The sequence below is a fragment of the Brienomyrus brachyistius genome, chromosome 12 (genome assembly GCF_023856365.1).
Source record: "Brienomyrus brachyistius isolate T26 chromosome 12, BBRACH_0.4, whole genome shotgun sequence".
NCBI classification, from domain to species: domain Eukaryota; kingdom Metazoa; phylum Chordata; class Actinopteri; order Osteoglossiformes; family Mormyridae; genus Brienomyrus; species Brienomyrus brachyistius.
This window is the reverse complement of record NC_064544.1, coordinates 10020132-10042702: the sequence shown is the minus strand read 5'-3', so window position 1 is coordinate 10042702 and position 22571 is coordinate 10020132. Positions and strand designations below refer to the sequence as shown.

Here is a 22571-nt window from a genome sequence, read left to right as displayed (position 1 = left end):
TGTGTTAGGATTAATTTCTATGCTTGGCCATGCAGAGCTGAATGGAGCCATTTCTGCAGAAATCAGGACAGGCACCATACCGGGGCCACAACCACAACTTCAGGGTCATATATAGAGATATTAGTATAGTCACCTGAACAGGAATTAAAGGATACTGGAGACCTTAATACCCCTAAAAAAACGTCGAAAACATGACCTGAACATGCACCATTTTTTAGATGAACAATACTGCCCCATCATGGCAAAACACTGTAACTGCATATTTAATAAAAAAAGTTATGATTAAAATCGGGTGTCTTCGGCTCTTTTTAATCTTGTGACAGAATATCTTAGTTCATTTGGGTGGCTCTGAAGAAAACGTTAAGAACTCCAGAATCCACGCTAAAACCAAGACAAGACACCTGTTTTCTCAGTTACAGTGTGAGTTGTCGCGTTTTGCCGTTGCAGGGCAGAGCAGTCTGTCTGTTGCTGGATATGGACTGTGGAACAAGACTGCACAGATTCTCCTTCAGCTTGGACATCCACGAGCTGCTATTCTGATGGATCGCTGACGGAAGGCATCACCATTAGATCAGAACTATTTGACTCCTGCCAGTGAGTGAGATTTACTATTTGTAATATTAGAATTACAAAGGGTGCATTCCTGTGGCTGGCTCCAGCAGGCGTCATGATCTGCAGACTTGTGGTATGAAAATCATTCATAGCATAAGTAAATAAACAAACAAATAGATAAATACAGAATCTGTGCCATCTGGTTACTTTATATCGGCCAGCAAGTTAATCAGAATCTGAACCAATTAAAGGTAGTATTGCCTCCGTCACTCTCCAGTTCTATATGACTACTGTCTATCCCATGCCATGGCGTAATCCTTCCACATAAGAGCCTTCCCAGATCCACTATTGCAGCCAAATCACATATGCACAGCTGCACTTGGGAGAAATTAAAACAAGGCCTATATTTGAAATCGTGAGCCAGATTTGTTTTTAATTATCTCGTGTCTATCTTTTATCTTGTATATCTCTTTGTCTTGACACCTGCACCAAGAGGAATTCCTTGTCCAACTGACGAACAATAAAGATTCTGACTCTGATTGTAATATGCAGTCATGGTCATCGTTAATCTTTTGCTTTAATATCTACAGAACAAGAACATGTATCGGCAAAGGATTGTGTGGTTTCAGCTGCACACTAGAAGCTCTTGTGCTTCAGAGCATCGCCATAGCTGTGCTATGATCTGAATTCAGGAGCACATGAGAAGGAATTGATTACGTAATTATACCATCAACCAGTCATCAGTATTAATATTAATTATGATGATACTTTGCCAGACGTAGTCAATCAAGCTTTCGAAACAGGTGATTGGAGAGATGCAGACTCAGATGAAGTGGTTACCCCCTCTAGGGAAGTCTACAACGTAATCAGATAAAAACCTGCAGAGTCTCCAGCCTGTAATTATACAACGAGATAGGCACTGCCCCCAACCTCCACAAGTGGGAGCAGCCTGGGGCTCCTTTGATCTCATACCTCCATGTTTATCCTAACCTCTCCCCACTTGGGTTAGCTGCTTTTTTTCAGTCCCTCCAACTCCACCCCCCTCAAAGAAAAACAAAAAAAAAAAACCAAGAAGCTCTGAGTGTGCAGAACATACCCACCCCCCGCCGCCATACTTGTACTCACCAGATTCCTCTCTCCTCCCTCCCTCTTCAGGGGTGGGTGTGGGGTCGCCACGGGGCGGGAGTATGGAGTTTGGCTCCCCGTCAATCAGACGGTAGCGGAGGAGCAGCGGAGGTACAGAGGCAGCGTGGTTACTTATCAGGGAGCGTCTGACGGGACACGGAAGGACGAGGTAAGGGCCAGCTGCCTGCATGTCTCGTTGTACGTGTGTCTGTCTATGGCACTGTGAGGGAGCGCGTGAGGAGATCCATCTGTGGCCTTCGTCTCAATATTACAGGAAAGCCCTTCCTTTGCTTGAAGTTGCTCATGAATGAACGTGTAGAGTAAGAATGCTTAGGCAGAATAATCTGATAGGAATGATGTGCTTTACAGCCCTTCTCTGAGACTCATGAAGGTAGTCGGGCCCATCATGTCTAAACCGGACTTTTTCTAGAATCTGCTCGTGGCATTCAGAGAATTTTTTTTTTTTAACGAGACCTAAGTCTCCAGTAGAGCTATGCAATTATGTAGATTGTATGAGCTCACTATTCACATAAGAAGTACAACATTGCTGTAAAGGCAGAGCTAAACCGTCAATGTGAAAGCTGTCGATCAGTGATTTCAACAGTGATTGCCGTTGTGTTTTCACTGCAGTCTCTTTCTAACGAGATTGAAAGTTTGATGTTAAGAGGAGCAGCCACCAGGAATAATTATTCCATCCATATTCAGATTTCCCTTTTTTACATCATTGCTTTTAGCTCTCATGTACTGCTCTGTTCCAAATGCACAATAAGTACGTTTTAATTCACATTTGACTGAATTAAACTGTTCTGACAATTGATTTGAGGTGATGTTTCTCGGTGCTTGTACAGGAGTCTTCCGAGTGTGTGTATAAATATTTCAGGCGTGGAGTCTAAGATGCACCTCCCATTGTCCTCCTGGTGCTGCTGAAATTACTGGCTGGAACCCTGTGATTAGGAGATCGAAGGTGACTGCAATCAATCCCAGTCCCAGGCCTGCAAACCCTTTCATTTCCATCTGGGACTCACTGCTCATCAAAGGAAAACACAGAATATTCTGACAAGACCTGAGTTGCACTTCCTAAACGACTGGCTTTGCAAGCATAGTTTGCCAACACAGACACCATTACACTTAATGTAGCAGCAGCAAATGAACTTTGTAATGAGAATTTCTTTTTCTTACAAATAATCTAACGAGGGGCCAGTTAACATGGGAGCATATTCAGAGATGCTCAGTAGCAGAGTTTATTTTTGATGCAATGCGTTCATCCCTCACTCAGAAACCTCCCTGCAGCTGGGCCACCCAACCAGCCCATTTTCGGGGGTCCTCCATTGGTCACATGACTAAGCATGGGCCCGCCACCCACCGTCCACACAGTTCCACCCAGGCAATTAAACTGTGATTCCCCCCTCCTTAATAAGAACAACAAACAAAGGCTGAACATCACCATTCTTTAAATTCCTGCCCCATTCATTTCCTCTCCAAAGAAAACGTGACTTGGGATTCGTAGTGGGATGAGTTCGTACTTAACTCCTTGGAAATACAGCAGTGACCCATAAACAGTTAAGCAAACTGTTGCTATAGAGATGATTATCCTGCCTCTGTACCTACAATCCCTTGTCCATTTGCCTGGACTTTAATATAAGAGCTTGCAAACTCCCTTACTTTGTGGGAGGGATTACATGCAGCCAGCTACAGGATTTTCATTAAGAGCACATAGGTATTGTGTAGAAAAGCATGAAAAAAAAGAAGGAAATAGTTCTTCGCAGTGCCTGCATTGCTTAGCAGACGCCACAGAAGGTAACGTGCAGAGCTTGACTTTTTTTTTCCGTTGCCCTGTGGAGTTCATGATGAAGGATTGATGCATTTACTTACTTGCATCGCTGCTGATCTGTTTTTTCTCAGGCAGCACTGTGACAGCTGGACCACAGGCCTTGTCTAGTCACAGATGACTCTCCATCCTACCTGATTATTACATGCTGCTTATCTGTTACTTAGTGTTCAACCAGCTGTGGAAAAATTAAAACAACGGGCAGCTCTTATCGTAAGGCTTCCGGCTGAGATTTTTCATGATCGCATAAAAGAAGGATTTCTTCAGCCTGGGACTGAGATTTCCGCAAGGGGAGTCATTTTACTCGCCGCTTTTAACTCGGCCAAACCTACCCCTTGAAGTGTTTTATTTCAGCCCTGCATGAATCCTTTATTCGGCGTTATTTTCTGCTCATTGAAGTCCTCTTGGAGCCCTGTCAACGCTCCAAGACGCGAGAGAGAGAGAGAGAGAGAGAACGCCTAGCTGTGAACCTGAGAAAAAGGGGCAGAACATGTAAGCAGAAGCAGGGTCTCTGCAGCATGTTGTGTCTTGCTTTGCGTAACAGTGCCGACATTCGCGAGGTGCCGAGATCACGCTAAGAAGGGGTTTGGAAAACAGTCTCTCCTGTAATTAGCTGGCGTGGCATGCTGTGGTGGCGGGAGGACACCCATGAAAGGAAGCTAGCGTGTCACAGGGGATCACATTCACACGGTACCTCTAGTATGTCTACTTGTGAACCACGGCACCTGGAAAGCATGAATACAGAAACCTTGGAAACGCTCCGGTAGTGCCAGCAGAAAGCCATAAATCCCGGCCGAGAATTTCAGACCAATGTTTTCATTCGATTAGTTTGTGTTCTTGGAGGGGTGCCAGTCCCGCTTATGTAATAACTGGTGTCACGACTGTACACAGTGTGAGGCCCCTCACTAGGTTGGTTTATATCAATGTTTCCCAACCCGGTCCTCAGGGACCAAAAGACGGTCCACATTTTTGCTCCCTCTGAGCTCCCTGTCAGAGAGTTCACATTTTTGCTCCCTCCCAGCTCCCAGTTGGGCAAAAACTTGGACTGTCTGCAAGTCCTCGAGGAGCAGATTGGAAAACAGTGCTCTATATTGTTTTTACTGGGTAATTGGGGAGCCCAGGAAATCCAGTGATAAAGAATCTATCCCACAAGCAGGAGTGGGAGATCATATCTGGGCCAGGATGCAATGATTCGGCCTGGTGCATTGCACCTCCGCCGCCTCACTGCTATCGCATTCGAGGTGCTGCTGAGTGATGGTCACATGTGGTGCTTTTTCATGCTGTGTCACCGAGGTCGATGCTCCTCAGACTTTAGGGTGCTGGAGTTTCTGTGTGGGCTTCTGGTTTACACACACACACACAAATTTATTAACTTACATCAGGCCTGTAGCCAGAAATCATTTTCAGGGTGGTGAGGAGGGCAGATTTCGTCAACCAGGGGTTCAAAGGAGGTTCAGACTCATAATTTCCATAACTGCCTGCATGTCTGATTGGAAGCAAACACATTTGGGGGGAGGGCACACACAATCTGACTACGTGCCTGGCTTACAATTGTGCTACATTTATGCATATGGGTATTCTATTCCAGTTCTGAGTCACGCTTATTACCTCACAGAAGGAATGTCACAGTAGGCGGCACCAGGCCTTCAAGGTTAAACGTTTGTGCTATTAACCACTTAGGCGCTGTTGAAAACTGGACTTCCATTACCCCATTCCCATAAAGCCGCCGTTTCTTCACTTAACAGCAGACGTGTTTAGATTCCATTACATGCGACTGTCTGTGACAGTCCTGATTGCATATCACGTTCTTGGGAAGCGTGGGTTTATATTTACAGCGGGTGTTGATCTGCTTGATATAGCTTTAAAAAAAAAATAAAAAAATCACACCCCAGTTAAAAAAGATCCTTCTGCCTCAGCTGACAGTGAAGAAAGGCAGCAGTGTGTTAGAATGCAGCGCGTGTCCTGTGATGGAATCTCAGTGATTCTGAGACGAGAAGCTCTTGGAAGAGGTCAGTTTTTTGGAGATGGAGGAGTGACGTGCTGTCGGAGGAGTTCACCACTCGCTGAAGCGTTCCAGGCAGAGCAGAGAAACCCGGCGAATGTGATTAGTCACAAGTGGGTTGGGTTGCACAGACAATAAAAGCCTTGGATGCTACAATAAGGCCTACTACAAGCCCCCCCACACACACACACCTCCGTTAGTCTGCCTCCCCTGCACCTCTGTGGGAGGCAGTAACGTCTGTTGTGGCCTCCTGGACCATGTCTTCTGACCCTTCTGGGTGCGGGCTGGACTCTGGTGTCTAGATCTGAGCTTTCATGGTAGGACACTGTGCACTAAAAAGATTGCATCATTGCAGAGGGTGCAAGGCAGGGAACAAGCCAAGATGGGACACTAAAACCAGTAAATATGAAAAATCTTACATAATAAAATTAATTCTTTACGCAACCCAGCCAGCTTCGAGACATATTGTGGTTTGCTAACATTAGCAGCGTTCTGTTATCCTGACATGTTGATGGAACGTATCAGCCTCAGGCGGGTTCACATGACTGCCGGGCAGGCTGGGGGTGCGTGTTAAGTGTGTCTAGTGAACTGCGGGCGGCTGTGTTGAGTATACCTGCCTCCGCTCGCTGTGCCACTCGCAGGCGCCTTCACACAGACAGACAATCGGGGCTTTGTTAAAACCAACGGGGCCTCCCAACTCAGGCCTTTTTTTCAAGTGCGATAAGATCATTCGGATACACGGATGAAAGTGGAAATCCGAATCGATAGAAGAAAAAAATTCCGGAATGTGTGTGCTGGAGTGAGACACTTGGGCCCCTAGGTGCTCTCATTAGGCCGAGTCCTATCCGTCATCACGGGAAATGGGCCATGGGTTCCACTACCCCCCCTCCACGAGCCATTAGTGCTAGCACAATAGATTGTATGGGCCAGAGAGTGGGAACAAAGCCAGTATGGCCGACCCTGAGTATACTGTCATCACCATGGCCCCTCCCCTGATAGTGGACAGGCTTGTTCTGCGTGCATCTGAAAGAGAGAGAGGGGAGGGGAGATGATTAAGGAATGGGGAACACTGGCTTAATTAACAAATATGTATAGAGCTGCTGGTATATGTGTGTACGTGTGTGTGTGTGTGTGTGTGTGTGTGTGTGTGTGAGTGGAATGTCCCCCACAATGTAAAAAAAAAAAAAATCTGTCAAACATCTGTGAATGCAATCAAAACATTAAAAATGCCAAAAGTTTGGTTACTTATTTGTAAGGTTAAGGCTGGGTATGGTGTTATGGTCCCAGCTGTCTTTCAGCTTCTGATTGACTGAACACACCTGATCCAGGTAATCAGCAGTGTGTAGGGCAGGGATAGCTGGGAAACAAGCAGGGCAGTGGGGCCCGAGGACCAAGTTTGAGAACCACTGATTTAAGAGAAGACAGATTTTTTTTGTCTAATTTTCTTGTCATTCAAACTTATTGTGCAGTTGCATCAAAGTCTCTTGTTTTAACAAGCACTTTTCTGATATAAATTCCAAGATTGAGATACATTCTCTGGAAACAGTTGTCATATAATAATTTCAGCCTCTTTAGGCCTTGAAGTTGCATGTTGACTTAACATATTAACAAAACTAAGATTGATGGCTTCTTATGAAAAAGAGCCAAAGAAAATTAACATGATTGCTTACATATGAAGTGTCTTGGTGACAGTATTCACCCATCGCATTTACAGGGCTTCACAGATACAGGAAATGAGTTCTGGAATGACTGGCTTCGTTTTTGATCTTGGTACAGGTTTTTTTTTTTTTTGCATCAATAAATTCTCTCTGTATCAGTGCTGACTGAACCTGGTGTTTTGGCCCTCTGAATGAAATTGTAATCGGATAAGGCCTCATCTCTGAAGAACATCTATGATTCTGCTTAATCACAGATGGCTCTGAAGTCCTAAAATTCTCAAACTCGTTCGCTTCTACGCATCTATTGATTTGCAGAAGACTGGTCTCCCTGACAGTGAACTATTTCCACACACTTTCACAGCACTGTAAGGTTTTACTGTTCTGTGCTGAAGTCCCTTTCGATGGTGCCTTATATAGTGCTTGCCAAACTCTCTGTTGGACTAGTTTAACAACAGTAGACGATGCCAAGCTTTGTGGGTACAATTAGAATATCAACAGTATTTCTTTCCCTGAATCTATGGAGCCAGACCCCCATAGTCAATAACAGCCATCTCTAACTGCAAGGACTCATTTGGTATTCTGCAGCTCACAAGCCCAGGCCTTCTCAGTTTGTCCAGGGAATTCTGGGTCGAAGCTAGAATCACCGGGCCCACTGACAGCAGGGTAGTTTTCAAAGACTTTGACAGACGACAGCAAAGCATGCCTGGGGGACATTATTTTGAAAGGTTACAATTAAGGACCGGATGTGGGAGCTCTGCTAAAATGAGCAGGAAAAAAAATGCTGAAAATGACCAGTGAGTTATTCAGGATGAATATGACCTGAGGCTGGCCCTGCCAGGGTTATCTATCACTTTTGTTTCTGCTTGTTAATAAGCAGAGCACGTGATATGCAAAAATGTGGTGTATTGACATTTCAAGATAATCGTTTATTTAGTGCACTGTGTTTTTCAGTGGTCCCCATTCCGCTCTGCTGCCTAGAGCCTAGGTTAATACTGCTGCTTTTTCAAGTTTGTTTGCTTAATGCAGTGGTTCTCAAAGTCGGTCCTCGGGTCCCACTGTTTTCCTGCTATCCCTGCCCCACACACAAGTCCCAGCTGTCTTTCAGCTTCTGATTGACTGAACACACCTGATCCAGGTAATCAGCAGTGTGTAGGGCAGGGATAGCTGGAAAACAAGCAGGGCAGTGGATCCCGAGAACCGAGATTGAGAACAACTGGCTTAATGCTAATAGCAGTGTTTCCCCATCCATTCCCAGGGGACCCACAGCCGGTCCATGTTTTTGCTCCCTTTAAGCTCCTTGCCAGAGGGAGCAAAAATAATAGCAGTGTTTCCCCATCCATTCCCAGGGGACCCACAGCCGGTCCATGTTTTTGCTCCCTTTAAGCTCCTTGCCAGAGGGAGCAAAAATGTGGACAGTTTGTGGCTCCCTGAGGACCGGATTGCGAAACACTGCTAATAAAAAAAAAAACTGTAAATTTTAGATCAGTATTCCCCAGTTCCGGTCCTCAAGAGCCAGTCTGTCCCACAGTTTGCAGGTTTCCCTGCTCAAACACATCTCAATCAGCTAATTGCCACGTTTAGCAGGGGTGTTTGTGAGGGGAAATGTGTAAATTTGAAATGTGTTGCAGACTGGCCCTCCAGGACCGGAATTGGGGAACCCTGCTTCAGATGTTGGACAGCTTAAAGAGCTGTAATTTAGGATTTCTTATGAGGATGTTAAGTCTGTATGATGTCTTTGTAAAGAATGTAAAGAATGAGTAGTATATTCAGTTGTATATGTGTGTGAGTGCAGGCTTGCATGTGTGCCTTGGTATGGGTTGATGCTCTGCTAAACGTCACCTATCTCACACCGTTTTGGGAATGCCTGCTGTCCATCTGTTATTTTACACTACGCCCTTTAACCCCCTCCCCGGGGTTCAGTAGCACTCGCCCTCAGCCAGCCAGCTTCCAGGTGGATTATTCACCTCCATTTCTCTGTTTTTGCTGTTTGTGAACATTTCTGCTCTTATATCAACAGCCCGTCAGTGGCATCATCGGTTGCTCTTGTAAGTGTAATTTAGATCTGGCCGTGTCAACGAAAGTCGTCATGCCCCTCCCATGACTTACCTGCATGACTTAGATCTTTTTGATTGCATGAGGTCGTAGGTCATCTTTCAGGGCCCAATCTCCCCTGCAAAGGCCTGGCTTAGGCCTGTGAAATCTTGAGCTTGTGGCTCTGAAGATTAGGACTCCACGTGTTTGTTTGGATGCTTCCTGGTTCAAATCCTGCATCTGATTTCACTGTTGGATCCTTGAGGAAGATCCAGCCCCAGTTGGCTGATCCTGCCGTCTCACTGGTCCATTGCTTTGGACAAAAGCCAAATAAATGTAATGTAATCTTAAATGCATGTGCTGTAAGATTGATGGACTGCGTTGGATAATGCTGGTCATTAACACTATCTGTTAATGTGTCTTCTTCCAAGAGCACTAGCCTGGCTCACTGTTGACTCTGGTTACCACGATAGAGTATATCTCTGTGTTTGCTCGGATTACAGTGCTAAGCTGTGGAGGTTTTGGAGTCTCTTCTTACCTTCTCTTGACACTTTACTCATATTTCTGTTCATTTCATATCAGAGTTACATCTCCTCTGTTTTCCCTCCACTCCTTCTCAGCTGTGTTTACAAGTCTATTCTGGGCCTGCTTAGAAGCGGAGGTGTTGTAGAAGATCCAGAACTTCCCCACCTCTTCAGACATGTTCTTTCTTTGATACCAGAACTGCTTGGCGTGGTGGCACTGGCCCAAAGCAGTCTGGGTTTACTGCGCCACCATCCATACTAAGAGATTAGGGGACGGCTTTAGATAATGTGGATTGGCCCGTATTGGTAGATGTTTCCCATGGAGGACTGTAAGACTGGCAGAGAACAGCTGTGTTTCTGCCAGAAAAAAAAGACGAATGATCATATTTAATCTTTGGCATCATTTTGAAACTTCTTATTCTCTGTAATGCTTCTTGATAATATTCTGTCTTCTGTATAAACAATTCATGTTCTGGTCTTTCGATTCTTGCCGCCTGATTTGTCTGATTTGTTGATATAGAATTCTACATGTTCTTCCATTTCTGTTTTTTCCTTCTCAGGGAAGAGTTAATATGATCAATACCAATAAAGTGCGGTAATCTGAATCACTCCAGAATTACCTACGATCATCAGGACACCAGTAACTCACATGTCATCTCACGCCTCTGGACGGCCGGGAGCCTGCTGGCCCATAACTGTCTGAGTGCTGCTTACGCGGGGGGGACAGTGTCCCCGCTGGTCACCAAACGGACAGGCCTACAGTGCTACCTCGGGTGGGCAAGGCCCCTCCTGACTAACACAAGCAATGGGGTTGGCGTTCCAGCTGTCCCCACCGATGATGATAATGATTGCGTCGACAGTTCTGAGTGGCATGGCCGACAGGGGCCGGGACTCGCTGGTGACAGTGAACCGGGGTTTGAAGGTGAAGCGTGGCCAGACAGCTTACCTGGAGGAGGAAGACCTGCGTTTCAGTGCCCCCCAAGACAGGGACGCCTGCAAGGTGGAGGTGGTCCTCAACGAGCCCATCACACAGCGAGTGGGTGTGCTCACACCTCAGGTGGGTCTGCGTCCTCCATTCAACATTTTCTAGCTTTATATGTGTTGGTCATTGGTATTTAAAGGGCCAGGCGCCTCATTTTTAATGTTATTAATGAGGCTTTGGTGATTTTACAGATGTTACAGGCTCTGTCTTATGGCCATGCATATCCAAACAATAAACAGCAGTTCATAGGGAATGCCCTCCAGTGCCGCAAGGACTTCTGGGATACCATTTGATTGTATATCTTCAGTTCAGCTATTATATAGATTAATTAATCGAAAGATACACAAAATATGAATTAGTTGAAAGGTTTTGTTGCATCAATAGGTCTCTACCCTTTTGTTATTCTTATAATTTTGTGAGATATATAATATCACGTTTTCTTAAATCGGAAAGGTCTGTGTTGTATTAGAATTAGTTTTCTTTTTGGCATCCGTTCACAAGGCCGGTCACCACCACAGGCTGGCAATGTAAGGGGAAAAAAAATGACTAAATTAAAAATTCTCAAGCCAAGCTGCAGGCTTAGATGTGGTTTCCCCTGACATTCATTCTGACATCTAGAGGCCTTGATTGTCATGTAATTAGATGTGGGAAGAGACAGAGAACAAACTGAGAGAAAAACATGAAAAAAACAAGGCCGCCTGGATCCCCTTCATTTCACCATGACAGCTGGCACGGGCTGAACATTCATTCCTAACTTCAGGGAATTCATCCACCCTCCCAGAAGTATATGAAATAAAAACATCATCTAACACTTACAAACAGAAAGTTGTTCTGTGCATAGAGTTAGAGAGTTCAGGTCCAGAGAGTAAAAAGTCAGACCAAGCTGGTTGTTTAACACAAAATTTTGGTCTGGATTTTTACTTTCTGGACCTGAACTATCCATTGGCCGTGCGTGTAAATGTGGTCTGATGTATGTTGTCCCTACTGTCCTAAGGTCTTTGACTGCTACTTTCACACGGACGAGGTGAAATACATCCATAATGGCTGCCCCATCCTAAAAGAAGACAAAGTGATGCTTCGGCTGTTCAGGTATACAGATGTAGATGGTTATTTATCATGCAGGTGCCACCTATGCAGCTGGAATCCACTGTCTGGAATTAGAGCTTCAGCATCTGTATCTCATAGCTGGTACCTTTCAGGTGCCTTCTGCAAATGCTCGGTAGATTCAGAGGTGGACTCTTAAGAATTTGACTCTCCACATTGATAATATTTTCTCTCTTCACCTCAGTTTTAAAAAAACTCAAAATGAACAAAAACAAAATTGAAACTTCCAAAAATCTTGTTTTTAAAGTAATTCTTAAATTATTTTTTTGGGGGGGAGGATTCTGGTAATGCTTTCTCAGTATATTTATCTTTGCTGGGTGTTGAGTGAAGAATCTGGTGTGTGTTCAGGTTCACAGAGACAGAGACCTACACTGAGGTCTTTTTCCTGCGTGTTGAAGTCCTGGAACCTGACTGCAGTATCATCCACCTTGGCCCTAAGTCTCTGGAGGTGCCTGAGTTCTACAGCCTATCGGACAAGCTGGATGGCAATGTGGTGTCTTTCCACTACAAGCGGCGATCCAACCTGGAGTGCACCGTGCACGTAGCCACGCAAGAAGCACACCTTCCTGCCCACGGTCAGCTGGTCACTGGCGAACCTGAGGAAATTGTGCCTCGTGGAGATGAACCACAGAGCTTTCTGCCCTCAGAGCAACAGCTGAGTATGTCCTGCTATCCTTTAGGGCAGTGTTTCCCAATCTGGTCCTCAGGGACCCAAAGACAGTCCATGTAGGGAGCTGGGAGGGAGAAAAAATGTGCACTGTCTGGCAGGGAGCTCAGAGGGAGCAAAAAATGTGGACTGTCTGGCAGGGAGTTCAGAGGGAGCAAAAAATGTGGACTGTCTGGCAGGGAGCTCAGAGGGAGCAAAAACATGGACTGACTGTGGGTCCCCGAGGACAAAGAGAAACAGAACACTCATCACATTCATCAGAGGAGATCTTCATTCCTCTAGATATGTCAGAAATATGTTGAATAACTTGGGACAATTTGCCTCTTGCTGTCATTAATCCTACGACCGTTTTCTTGCAGTTAACAAGGCCAGAGCAATGTGCAAGGAGTCTGCATGCCTCAATGGAATGAAACTAGTACAGTTCATCAAGGTGCCTTGTGAGGACTTCCTGGTGATGGGGCTGAAATACCAGCACACAGATCCGCCATCTCCAGATATCGATTACATCGCCATACGACTGGATCTCAGAGATACAAGGAGTAGGAGCATATACAAGGTGCCTTCTCCTTCTGGATCACATTTTTGCATACAAATGCTAGTAATATTATTTGAATTTGGATAGAGGTGGAAAGTTCAGGTGCAGAAAGTACAAATGCAGACCAAGGTTTTGTTTCAACCAGCCATCTGAGTGCTTTGTGACTGTGACTCTTTATTCGACTGGCTGGTTGAAACAGAATCTTGGTCGGCATTTGTACTTTCTGGACCTGAACTTTCCACTTCTGAATTTCCAATCGATTGCTTCATTGTAGGCATGAGGATGCAGTGTGGTGAATAAACTGGACTTGTGATGCAAAGAATGGGGGGAGTCACAGTCACTCTCAAGCCTGATCACTTCTATAAATGACCCAGCTGTGAAAATAGCTAAAAGCCTAATCTACATAAGTCAAGGTGTTTGCAATATGAAAACCTAGGATAATTATGCAAAAAAGTATAACTGCTTGTTTATGAGTAAAATGTCACACATCATAAAATTATTTCAATGTGGAGTGAAATTAGTGCACATTAAAATTAGGCTGCCGGAACTACCTGTGTGGTTATATCATCATTATCAACACCCACATGACACCTCTAGACCAATAAGAAAATTATATTTATCTGTGGTAAAAAAACTGAATATTGAATGTAGACCCAGTGAATCATTGATTGATTTTGAAATTGCTCTGAATGCCCAGTCTGAGCGTGCCTGGATTCCGGTACGGATCAAGAACGGCATCCCAAATCAATCTCCTAAGCCGGCCTTCATGCCCACGTTCATCCTGGAGGTGGACCAGTTCATCCTCACCCCCTTTAGCACTGCTGCTGTGGATGCTGAAGATGCAGAGTCCCCCAGGTCCCTACTAGTCTTCAATATCACCAAGCCACCCCAAGAAGGCTTCATCACCCACCTGTCTGACCATACCAAACCCATCATCTCTTTCACCTGGGCGGACCTCCATGACATGCTCATCGCTTACCAGCCTCCCAATTCCAGCCACACCCAACGTCGTAACTATGAGGTAAAGACCATCTGAAAAAATGTTTCGGTCTCAGATGTCCCTAAGAATGCTGTAGAAACATAAGAGTGTTTTGAAAACCCAAAAATGTGTATCTTAACATAAGTAAGATTCATTTAAATTTGCAGATATGCTTCAGTCTTGAGATGAGGTAGCCTTCCTCCTGTCATCATGATGCGGCCCTTTACAAGCATGATATTGATGACTTTTCTTTTCTGGCAGGTGGAGTTTGATGTCCACGACTACTTTTTTGCGAAAAGTGCCCCTTTCATGGTTCATGTGTCTGTCAGGACAGCTGACACCAACGCGCCCCGTGTGTCGTGGAACATGGGTAAGGACTGCATCTTCAGATAGGGTTATAACGTTGACCAGTCACGCTGGCTTGGAGCGCAGTCTTCATGGCAACCTCACTGGTGCCTAATCTTTATAGGCTTGAGTCTGTTGGAAGGCCAGTCCCGTCCAATTACATGGGAGCAGCTGCAGATCGTGGACAATGACAATCTGAAGTTGGTACGCATCATCACTGTGGATGGGCTACAACACGGAAGACTTACCGTTAGAGGTAAAATGATATGGTTCTAAGTATTATTCAAGAGTATACATGTTATATACTGGCATATTAATTTTAATCTGGTGCACTCTTTAATCCAAACAGTAACACGCATTAGTTAAAGATCACCCCTTTGACACATTCTACCAGAATGACAAGTTGAAAGAGCACCATTTCAATTAGCATCTTATATGTTGTAATATACAGAACCCATGAAAGTCATCATGGTGCTTCTGTAATTCTTGGAATGGTGTCAGAACGAATTGGTAAGAGAAGCTAGATATTGATTGGTCAGTGCTTTATTTCTTAACCTTTTTTTTATCCCTGGTCTCCTGGGTTGCATGCAACATCTAGGTGGCAAGGGCTTCATGTTCACTGTGACTGACATTCAGGCAGGCGTGGTACGCTATCACCACGATGACAGCGACACCACCAAAGACTTCGTGGTCTTCCGAATCACCGATGGCCAGCACCAAACACGGCATAAGTTCCCCATCAACATCCTGCCAAAGGATGACAGCCCGCCCTTCCTCATCACCAACATGGTGCTGGAACTTGCAGAAGGCCAGATCGCCCTGCTGCAGGGGTCTGTGCTGCAAGCCTCTGATATGGACTCCAGCGACGACTACATCCTATTCAATGTCACCCGCCCACCGCAGGCGGGAGTGCTCATGAAGATACCAGGCCCCAGTCAGACAGGTGAGCCCCTCTCTCTGTGAAGGCTGCCTCATGACTCCATATAAAAGTCCACGCCAAGACGGAAATGACACTGCAGTCCCAGGATCATCCGTCTGCTCAAGTTGACTTTAAAAGAATGCATTAAATCATGTTCAAGTAGGTTCAAGATCTTAATGTTTCTGGAGTAGATGCTTGCAGTTACGAGTGCACTCCTTTTCACCAGAGACAATCCCAAAATTCCCTGCTTCTCTTTTTAGGCTACCCTGTCAGCCATTTCCTCCAGAGAGACCTTTTCCACTCTGTCGTATACTACCGCCACCTGGGGAACGAGATCTTTGATGACTCCTTTGAGGTAGTGCTCTCGGATTTCCACGATCCTCCGAATCTCTCAGAACCTCAGGTATGCTCTCGTGTTTTTGTTTTTATTCTTCACCTGAGCTGGGACAGTCCAAGCCCGGGTGTCATACCAGATTGGATTTCCGCTTTACCGTTGCGGTCCATTAGTGGTCTCACCTTCTCTCCACTGATGATTTGCACAGGTTATTGTGGTGCACATTACTCCAGTGCATGACCAACTTCCAAAGGAGGTGCCTGGGGTGACACGACATGTAATTGTCAAAGAGACAGAGGTAATCCATATAACTAAGAAGCAACTCCATTTCGTTGACCCAGAGTCACCTGACAGTGAGTTGACATACACTGTCACCACACCACCCTTCTTCAGCTCCATTCATGGGTAAGCTGCAGATCGACACATAGGACAGAATCCCGCTGAAGCTAAACATACAGCCCATGGACTGCTTTGTCCAACAACTGCTAATAATTGGCTCAGCTGCTCAGACTGGATGAATGCCCTTTCATGAAAAGCTTAGAATGTTCTTGTTCTCTTTGTGTCGGCCAGGAGAGGAGATGCCGGGAGGTTGTTCCTAGTGGACAGCATCCCCAAATTTACCAAAAACCCCAGCGCCCCAGTTTTGCGACTTTTCACACAAGTGAGTAATGCTTGGGGTAACAACAACTGGCCATCGGGAACTTTGGGATTTTTGCTGGTGGGCTGATGATTTGAGGGCCGGTCTTTGTATGGCCTATATGGCAGGAGTGTTCAACTCCTCGGTCTATCGCCGAAGATGATGCTTTATTTCATTGGTGGCCAACCGGTTGATCATGATTGGCAAAATACACCAAGGGGACCCACCCCCAATCAGTGTTAAACTCCTGGGCTGCTTCTTGTTGCCAGTCTACCCCTGACATTAACTTTCTACCTGGAGTACCATGTGGCACCTAACCCCTCTGGCTTCTGCTTTCCCAGCATGCAGTCAACTACATGAAGGTGGCCTACATGCCGCCCCTTCAGGAGATCGGGATCCACCCCCAGCCAATCCAGTTTGTGCTTTCCGTGACCAATCAGCAGGGCAGTACCCTCATCGGTATCTGTTTTAACATTACCGTGCTGCCTGTGGACAACCAGCCACCTCAGGTACCGACGCTGTGTGATTCATTGACCACTGCTGATTCATCGATGCAAGCCGCCAGTTGTTTCCTAAGCGCTTCATGAAACCCCCCCGACCATGTTTTCTCAGGTCCACATGAACCCGCTGACGGTGGAGGAGGGCGGGGAATGCCCAATGGACTCGGACCACCTGTGGCTGACTGATCCGGACACGGCGGAGGAAGCATTGAGAGTGGAGCTCAGGGCAGGACCCCAGCATGGGCGACTCCACCTGGACGGGTTCCCCGTTGATCCAGGGCAGGCGTTCGCCTTGAAGGACCTGACCAGCCTAAAAGTTAGGTTAGACACATTCTGCCTCTACCTCAGTATCTCAGTGCCACCTCATGCTTTATTTGTATGCAGTACAGGGAGCCCTCTACCAGTTCAGTTATCGCAAATGTTTTATTTTGAAATCCTTACCCAATCAGGTAATGACTTTCATCATTATAAAAATACTACTAATTCCCGTAGTAGGTGGGATAATCACATGCAATCAAACACTGCCTTGTTTAAGCCCCCGTCACCAGACAGCAATCGCCAGGTCTGGATAATTACAATTAGCATGGAGTTCAAAATCTAATTTCTTCACTCTTGAGTTTTCACCATGTTTACAGAATTCAGAAGTTGTTCATATGAACCCAGTTCTGATGCTGAGGTCCGTTTGTGCCCAGTTTTCCTGGAAACTGGACACTGAAAAATGAGATTGCATTTATAAGTTGCATTTACAGATGCAAATGATTTACTTATAATTTCTTTCTTTACTCTAATGAACCATTATGTTTAATCCTTTCCCATAGCAGCCTTATGACAGTACTGGCTGTGCTTTGCTTAACCCTCATAGATACCGTCATGATGGCTCCGAGACAGTCCAGGACAGCATTTATTTAGCAGCTTCTGATGGTATCAATGTTGCCGAATTTGTATTGCAGGTGGAGGTGAGTCAGGACCAAAACCGACTAATCTGTATTCCTTGTCTAGATAGTTAACTGATAAGTCATTTTACTTATGTACTAAGATCTGGGAGTTAATTCCGACCGTTCCACGTTTTTATTCTCTGGCACTTTTCTTCATCTCATCCATAGGTGGCGCTGGTTAATGATGAGGTTCCGGTCCTTGCACCGGGCTTGAGGCTTGTGTTGGACTGTGCAGAGGGACAGGAAGTGGTTATCACCACAGAGTACCTGTATGCCACAGACAGAGACACCAACGACAGCAGGCTGTCCTACATGATCGCCCGCCAACCGTATCATGGGGTTGTGCGTAAAAACGGCGCGGTGGTCGACAGGTTCATCCAGGCGGACTTAATCTCTGGGTCCATCACCTACAAACACACAGGTAGGGTCACATGATGACACCACATTGGCACAAGTTTTTCTTAATCTGCTGCAACGAATATGCAGATAATTTACTTCACTTTGGATGCTTTCTGTTTTTTTGGACTTTGAGATTGAGTGTAGTGTTCAGGGAAGGATTTTATACAGATTTCTGGTTAGGCTATTAACCTCGATGGTGTTTACTTTGTGGATATGGATGCTAATTTCACGCATTTCTCAGGAGCAGAGATTGGACTTACTCCACGCTATGACATCATCACATTCGTCATCTCAGATGAAGAGGCAGAGAACTTCCCAGCTTGCACCTCTGATGGGCAGCCTTCTCCCCTGGGCCCTGCAGCTCGGCTCCAGAAGGCCCTGCCTATCTATGACCTGAACGTCACTGTGTTTCCTGTGGACAACCAAGCCCCCTCTCTCATTACTGGTGACAGTGGCTTTCTTTTCTTCTACCCTGTGTGCCTTTGTGGCTGTGTAGAACAGTGATTGCCAACGTGTTGCCCCTAAGCTACAAGTGGCTTGCAGGGTGCCAGTGAATAGTATACATCAAATATTCTAGAAATTGTATTAATTATGTGAATTTTGTTTTCTTTTTGTTCGTTTTTATTTGCTTTATACACATGTACATTGTAGCACTACAAGGAGTTTTGTCTTTTATGATCAGTGCCGTGCTGTTATGACATGGGGCAAAGTGGACTCAAATTAATTTTACTTTCACCCCCAGGTTGATATAATCTACATATCAAACACCCTGCTCCCCAGATTATTTTATTTGTAGAAGTAGCTCTCACTGTGCAAAAATTTGGAAACAGCTGGTGTCGAACCGTATCAGAGCATGGTTGCATCTTACAATTGTGGAGTGTGTTAATCGGCGTATTTTACACAGACATAAATCACGGATTTCAGATATCCTTCTACAACAGGTGGAGAGTTCAGGTTCAGAAGTAAAAATCCAGATCAAGATTTTGTTTCAGCCAGCCATTTGAGTACTTTGTGACTGTGACTCTTTATACTCAACTAGTTGGTTGAAAGAAAATCACGAACTGGATTTTTACTTTCTGAACCCACCCCTGCCTTCTGCTGTGCCATTACCCAGTCCATGTGAAATGTGAACTCTCCCTTTCAGGTGAGGTGTTTGTGGTGGACGAGGGAGCCTCTGCGTCTATCACGGTGGCCCACCTGAGGCTATCTGATGTAGACACCCTGCTGGAAACGCTGGTGTTCATTTTGGTCTCTCCTCCGCAGTTTGGCTACATTGAGAATGTCATGCCCAGCCCTGGGTTTGAAAAAAGTAATATGGGAATCAGCATTGGTGAGTGTGCTAATCACAGCACTTGGCATCACCGGGATTACGGAAAAAGCAGCAGGTAGAATAGTAGCGAAATACCTGGAAGTAAAGCCTCAGGTTTTTGTTCCAGGAGTTCTGCTGTTGTACCCTTTAGCCAGGTGCGTCGTTTGAAAGACCTCAGTAAAATGCAAATAACAGTGAACAACAGCAATAAGGATGTGAACTGTCCAACACAACTCTTTGTCCAACAGCCACCTTCACCTATGGTGATGTGAAAAATGGCCATGTTAACTATGTGCAGTCCAGACACCAGAGGACAGAGCCAACAGCAGATCAGTTCATGGTTTGTGTGTCGGATGGGATGCGGCAATCCTCCGACACTCCATTCTACATCATCATCAGACCCACCAATGATGAGGTCCCGGACTTCCTCGCCAGGAACATCACGGTAAGCTGGAGCAGAACCACAGTTGTACTGTTTGCTAGAAATGGATTACCCAACAGCACATGAGAAAAATTGTAAACAGTGTTGTAAAACAGAACTTCTCTACAATCTAATCTAATTGGTTATCTCTCTGAACCAGTCTTTCTTCGTTCTGCCCACAGAACATTTTTGTGTAAGTAAAACTCTCATGAACTGTATGGGAGAGTCTATTCCTGCAGATAATGGGCCTTTAGTTGCTTGGTAGGTGAGCATCAGGGCCACCAATCTGTGAAGTATGCAGCCCAGAGAGGAAAATAGTTATTAAAGAACAGATGGCTGATGCTTCCTTTGAGGTACGTGAGGGCCACTCGAAAGATTTGGACCCAGCCATCCTTGATGCAGTAGACTTGGATGTCCCACGGGACCGCCTGTTCTTCAGCATCATTGAACAGCCCCTGCATGGGGCCCTCATGGGCAGGCCACACACAAATGACCCGGCCCGTGGTGGGGCTTCTGGAAATGCCAACACGGGGATCACGATGCATGACTTCACCATGGATGAGCTACGGAATGGTGCGACCTGCCGGCTACAGTCTGCGAGTCACTCTGATTCAGCAGCAGTTATGCTCTGTGCATTGTGATTACTCAGCATGCCTCACAATACATTGCCTATCACATGGTTCTTTACAGCATTTTTCAGTTTTCTAGCATGGATTGAAAATGTACCTTTACTCATTTATCTGACATGTTTAGCCAAAGCAATTCACATTAGAGGGAAGTGTTACAAATTATAAGTGATCTATGGGATTTGAATCCACATCATTCGCATTGTTAGAACAATGCTCTGCTTGTTGCTACAGGAGCTACAATTGTCTTGTGCTTGCTATGTTACTATGTGTACATCAGCGTTATTTCCCTACATTTCAGGCTAGATGTCAGTGTATGTAGTCCTGTGAGCTTATTGGTACATATATAAATCCACTAGAAAACTAGTCTCATCTCCCCAACCAGGGATGACGATCACATACGCGCATGATGACTCCGAAACCACAGTCGACGGTTTTACCCTTCAGCTGACCGATGGGAAGCATCAGCTCAGGAAGCGCGTGGAGGTGACGGTCTTGCCCGTCAATGATGAGCTTCCCCACATTTTACGGTACTGTCATTGTCCGGTGTCTGTGAAACCTGCACACGCTGGCCTGTAGAAGGCGCCATCGAGTAATCCCTCTTTATTAATCCATTATGGAACAGAAATCACAGAAAAAACACACCCTGTTCATTGAGAATGAAAGAGAAACATAGGCTGCGAATGTAAGAGAAGAACAAACTGTGAAAGAGAAACACAGGTTGGGGGCTAAGAGTGAAAGAGAAACATAAGCTGGGGGCTAAGAGTGAAAGAGAAACATGAGCTGGGGGCTAAGAGTGAAAGAGAAACATGAGCTGGGGGCTAAGAGTGAAAGAGAAACATGAGCTGGGGGCTAAGAGTGAAAGAGAAACATGAGCTGGGGGCTAAGAGTGAAAGAGAAACACAGGCCGGGGGCTAAGAGTGAAAGAGAAACACAGGCTGGGGGCTAAGAGTGAAAGAGAAACACAGGCTGGGGGCTAAGAGTGAAAGAGAAACATAGACTGGGGGCTAAGAGTGAAAGAGAAACATAGACTGGGGGCTAAGAGTGAAAGAGAAACATGAGCTGGGGGCTAAGAGTGAAAGACAAACATAGGCTGGGGGCTAAGAGTGAAAGAGAAACATAGACTGGGGGCTAAGAGTGAAAGACAAACACAGGCCGGGGGCTAAGAGTGAAAGAGAAATGCAGGCTGTGTGCTTTTTGCCCCTGTAGGAACACTGGCATAGAGGTAGATATGGGAGAGTCCAGGCTGATTTCCGGCGCGGTCCTCGCTGCGGGGGACGATGACACACCTGCCCGGGACGTCCTGTTTGTGTTTGAGAGCTTGCCCACGGAAGGCCAGCTGCAGATGAAGGTAGGCATAAGCCCCCTCCATTCCCTCCCCTGAATCTAAATCAGACAGAGCACATTCTACAGAGCAAAGACCCTCAACCGATCTCATGTTATACTGTACAAACTCGCACTTAAATTTGCAAGATTTTTAAGATGAACTTTCACAAAGGGAAATTGTGATTTTACAGCAGCAGTTATAGACATGACCAGACAATGCACACAACATAAGAGCACAGTATGAAAGGACATAAGTATATAAATATAAACAATGCACTGTAAACAGACAACCAAATTGCAGTTATAGTCTAAGACCTGGAACTGTGCTGTATAAAGTAACGATTGCCGGAAGGTATAAATGTAAGCCATGGGGTTAGGTGGCTCAGAGAACGGACCTGACGTGACACACCATAAAAGCAATGGTCTATAGGTGTTTAGTGGCTGTTCTGGTGCTCACCAGGACCTCTGTCATTGCACAGATGGGCCTGCACTGGGTATCGCTCAGTGCTGGGGAGAATTGCTCCCAGGAGGACCTGGACAGCAACCTGCTGAGATACCTCCACACTGGGTCCACTGGGCTCCAGAGAGAAGATGCGTTCATCTTCCATCTGCAGGATGGGGCGAACCGCTCGCCTGTGCAGCACTTCCGCATCTCGGTGAAGACTATGGAGAAAGGTTAGCGTGGCAGGGTGGGCTCAGGGGCTGTCAGTGCAGGCTTTCCTGATGATTCATGGATAGCAGGTTCCCCAAAAGCCAAATGTACCACATTTACGCATATGTACTGAGAATATGCATGCCGAGGCTGAGCTACTTCCATAATTAAAGTTTATCAG

General features: G+C 45.7%; 1 protein-coding gene across 1 annotated transcript in view; it reads left to right on the top strand.

Moving 5' to 3' along the window:
• The first annotated feature begins 447 nt into the window (after positions 1–447).
• Positions 448–22571, top strand: part of frem1a (Fras1 related extracellular matrix 1a) — a 29632-nt gene continuing 7508 nt past the window's right edge. Inside the window, exons 1-24 of the mRNA XM_048971522.1 lie at positions 448–594; positions 1708–1846; positions 10281–10777; positions 11697–11791; positions 12155–12465; positions 12833–13029; positions 13706–14029; positions 14249–14357; positions 14457–14588; positions 14931–15275; positions 15512–15654; positions 15794–15990; positions 16156–16246; positions 16564–16731; positions 16835–17043; positions 17585–17678; positions 17826–18078; positions 18298–18501; positions 19201–19386; positions 19614–19810; positions 20140–20359; positions 20798–20942; positions 21622–21763; positions 22218–22413. Of these exons, the coding sequence (XP_048827479.1) occupies positions 10526–10777; positions 11697–11791; positions 12155–12465; positions 12833–13029; positions 13706–14029; positions 14249–14357; positions 14457–14588; positions 14931–15275; positions 15512–15654; positions 15794–15990; positions 16156–16246; positions 16564–16731; positions 16835–17043; positions 17585–17678; positions 17826–18078; positions 18298–18501; positions 19201–19386; positions 19614–19810; positions 20140–20359; positions 20798–20942; positions 21622–21763; positions 22218–22413 (4210 nt within the window). The 5' untranslated portion in view covers positions 448–594; positions 1708–1846; positions 10281–10525. The remainder of the gene's footprint in view (positions 595–1707; positions 1847–10280; positions 10778–11696; positions 11792–12154; positions 12466–12832; positions 13030–13705; positions 14030–14248; positions 14358–14456; positions 14589–14930; positions 15276–15511; positions 15655–15793; positions 15991–16155; positions 16247–16563; positions 16732–16834; positions 17044–17584; positions 17679–17825; positions 18079–18297; positions 18502–19200; positions 19387–19613; positions 19811–20139; positions 20360–20797; positions 20943–21621; positions 21764–22217; positions 22414–22571) is intronic.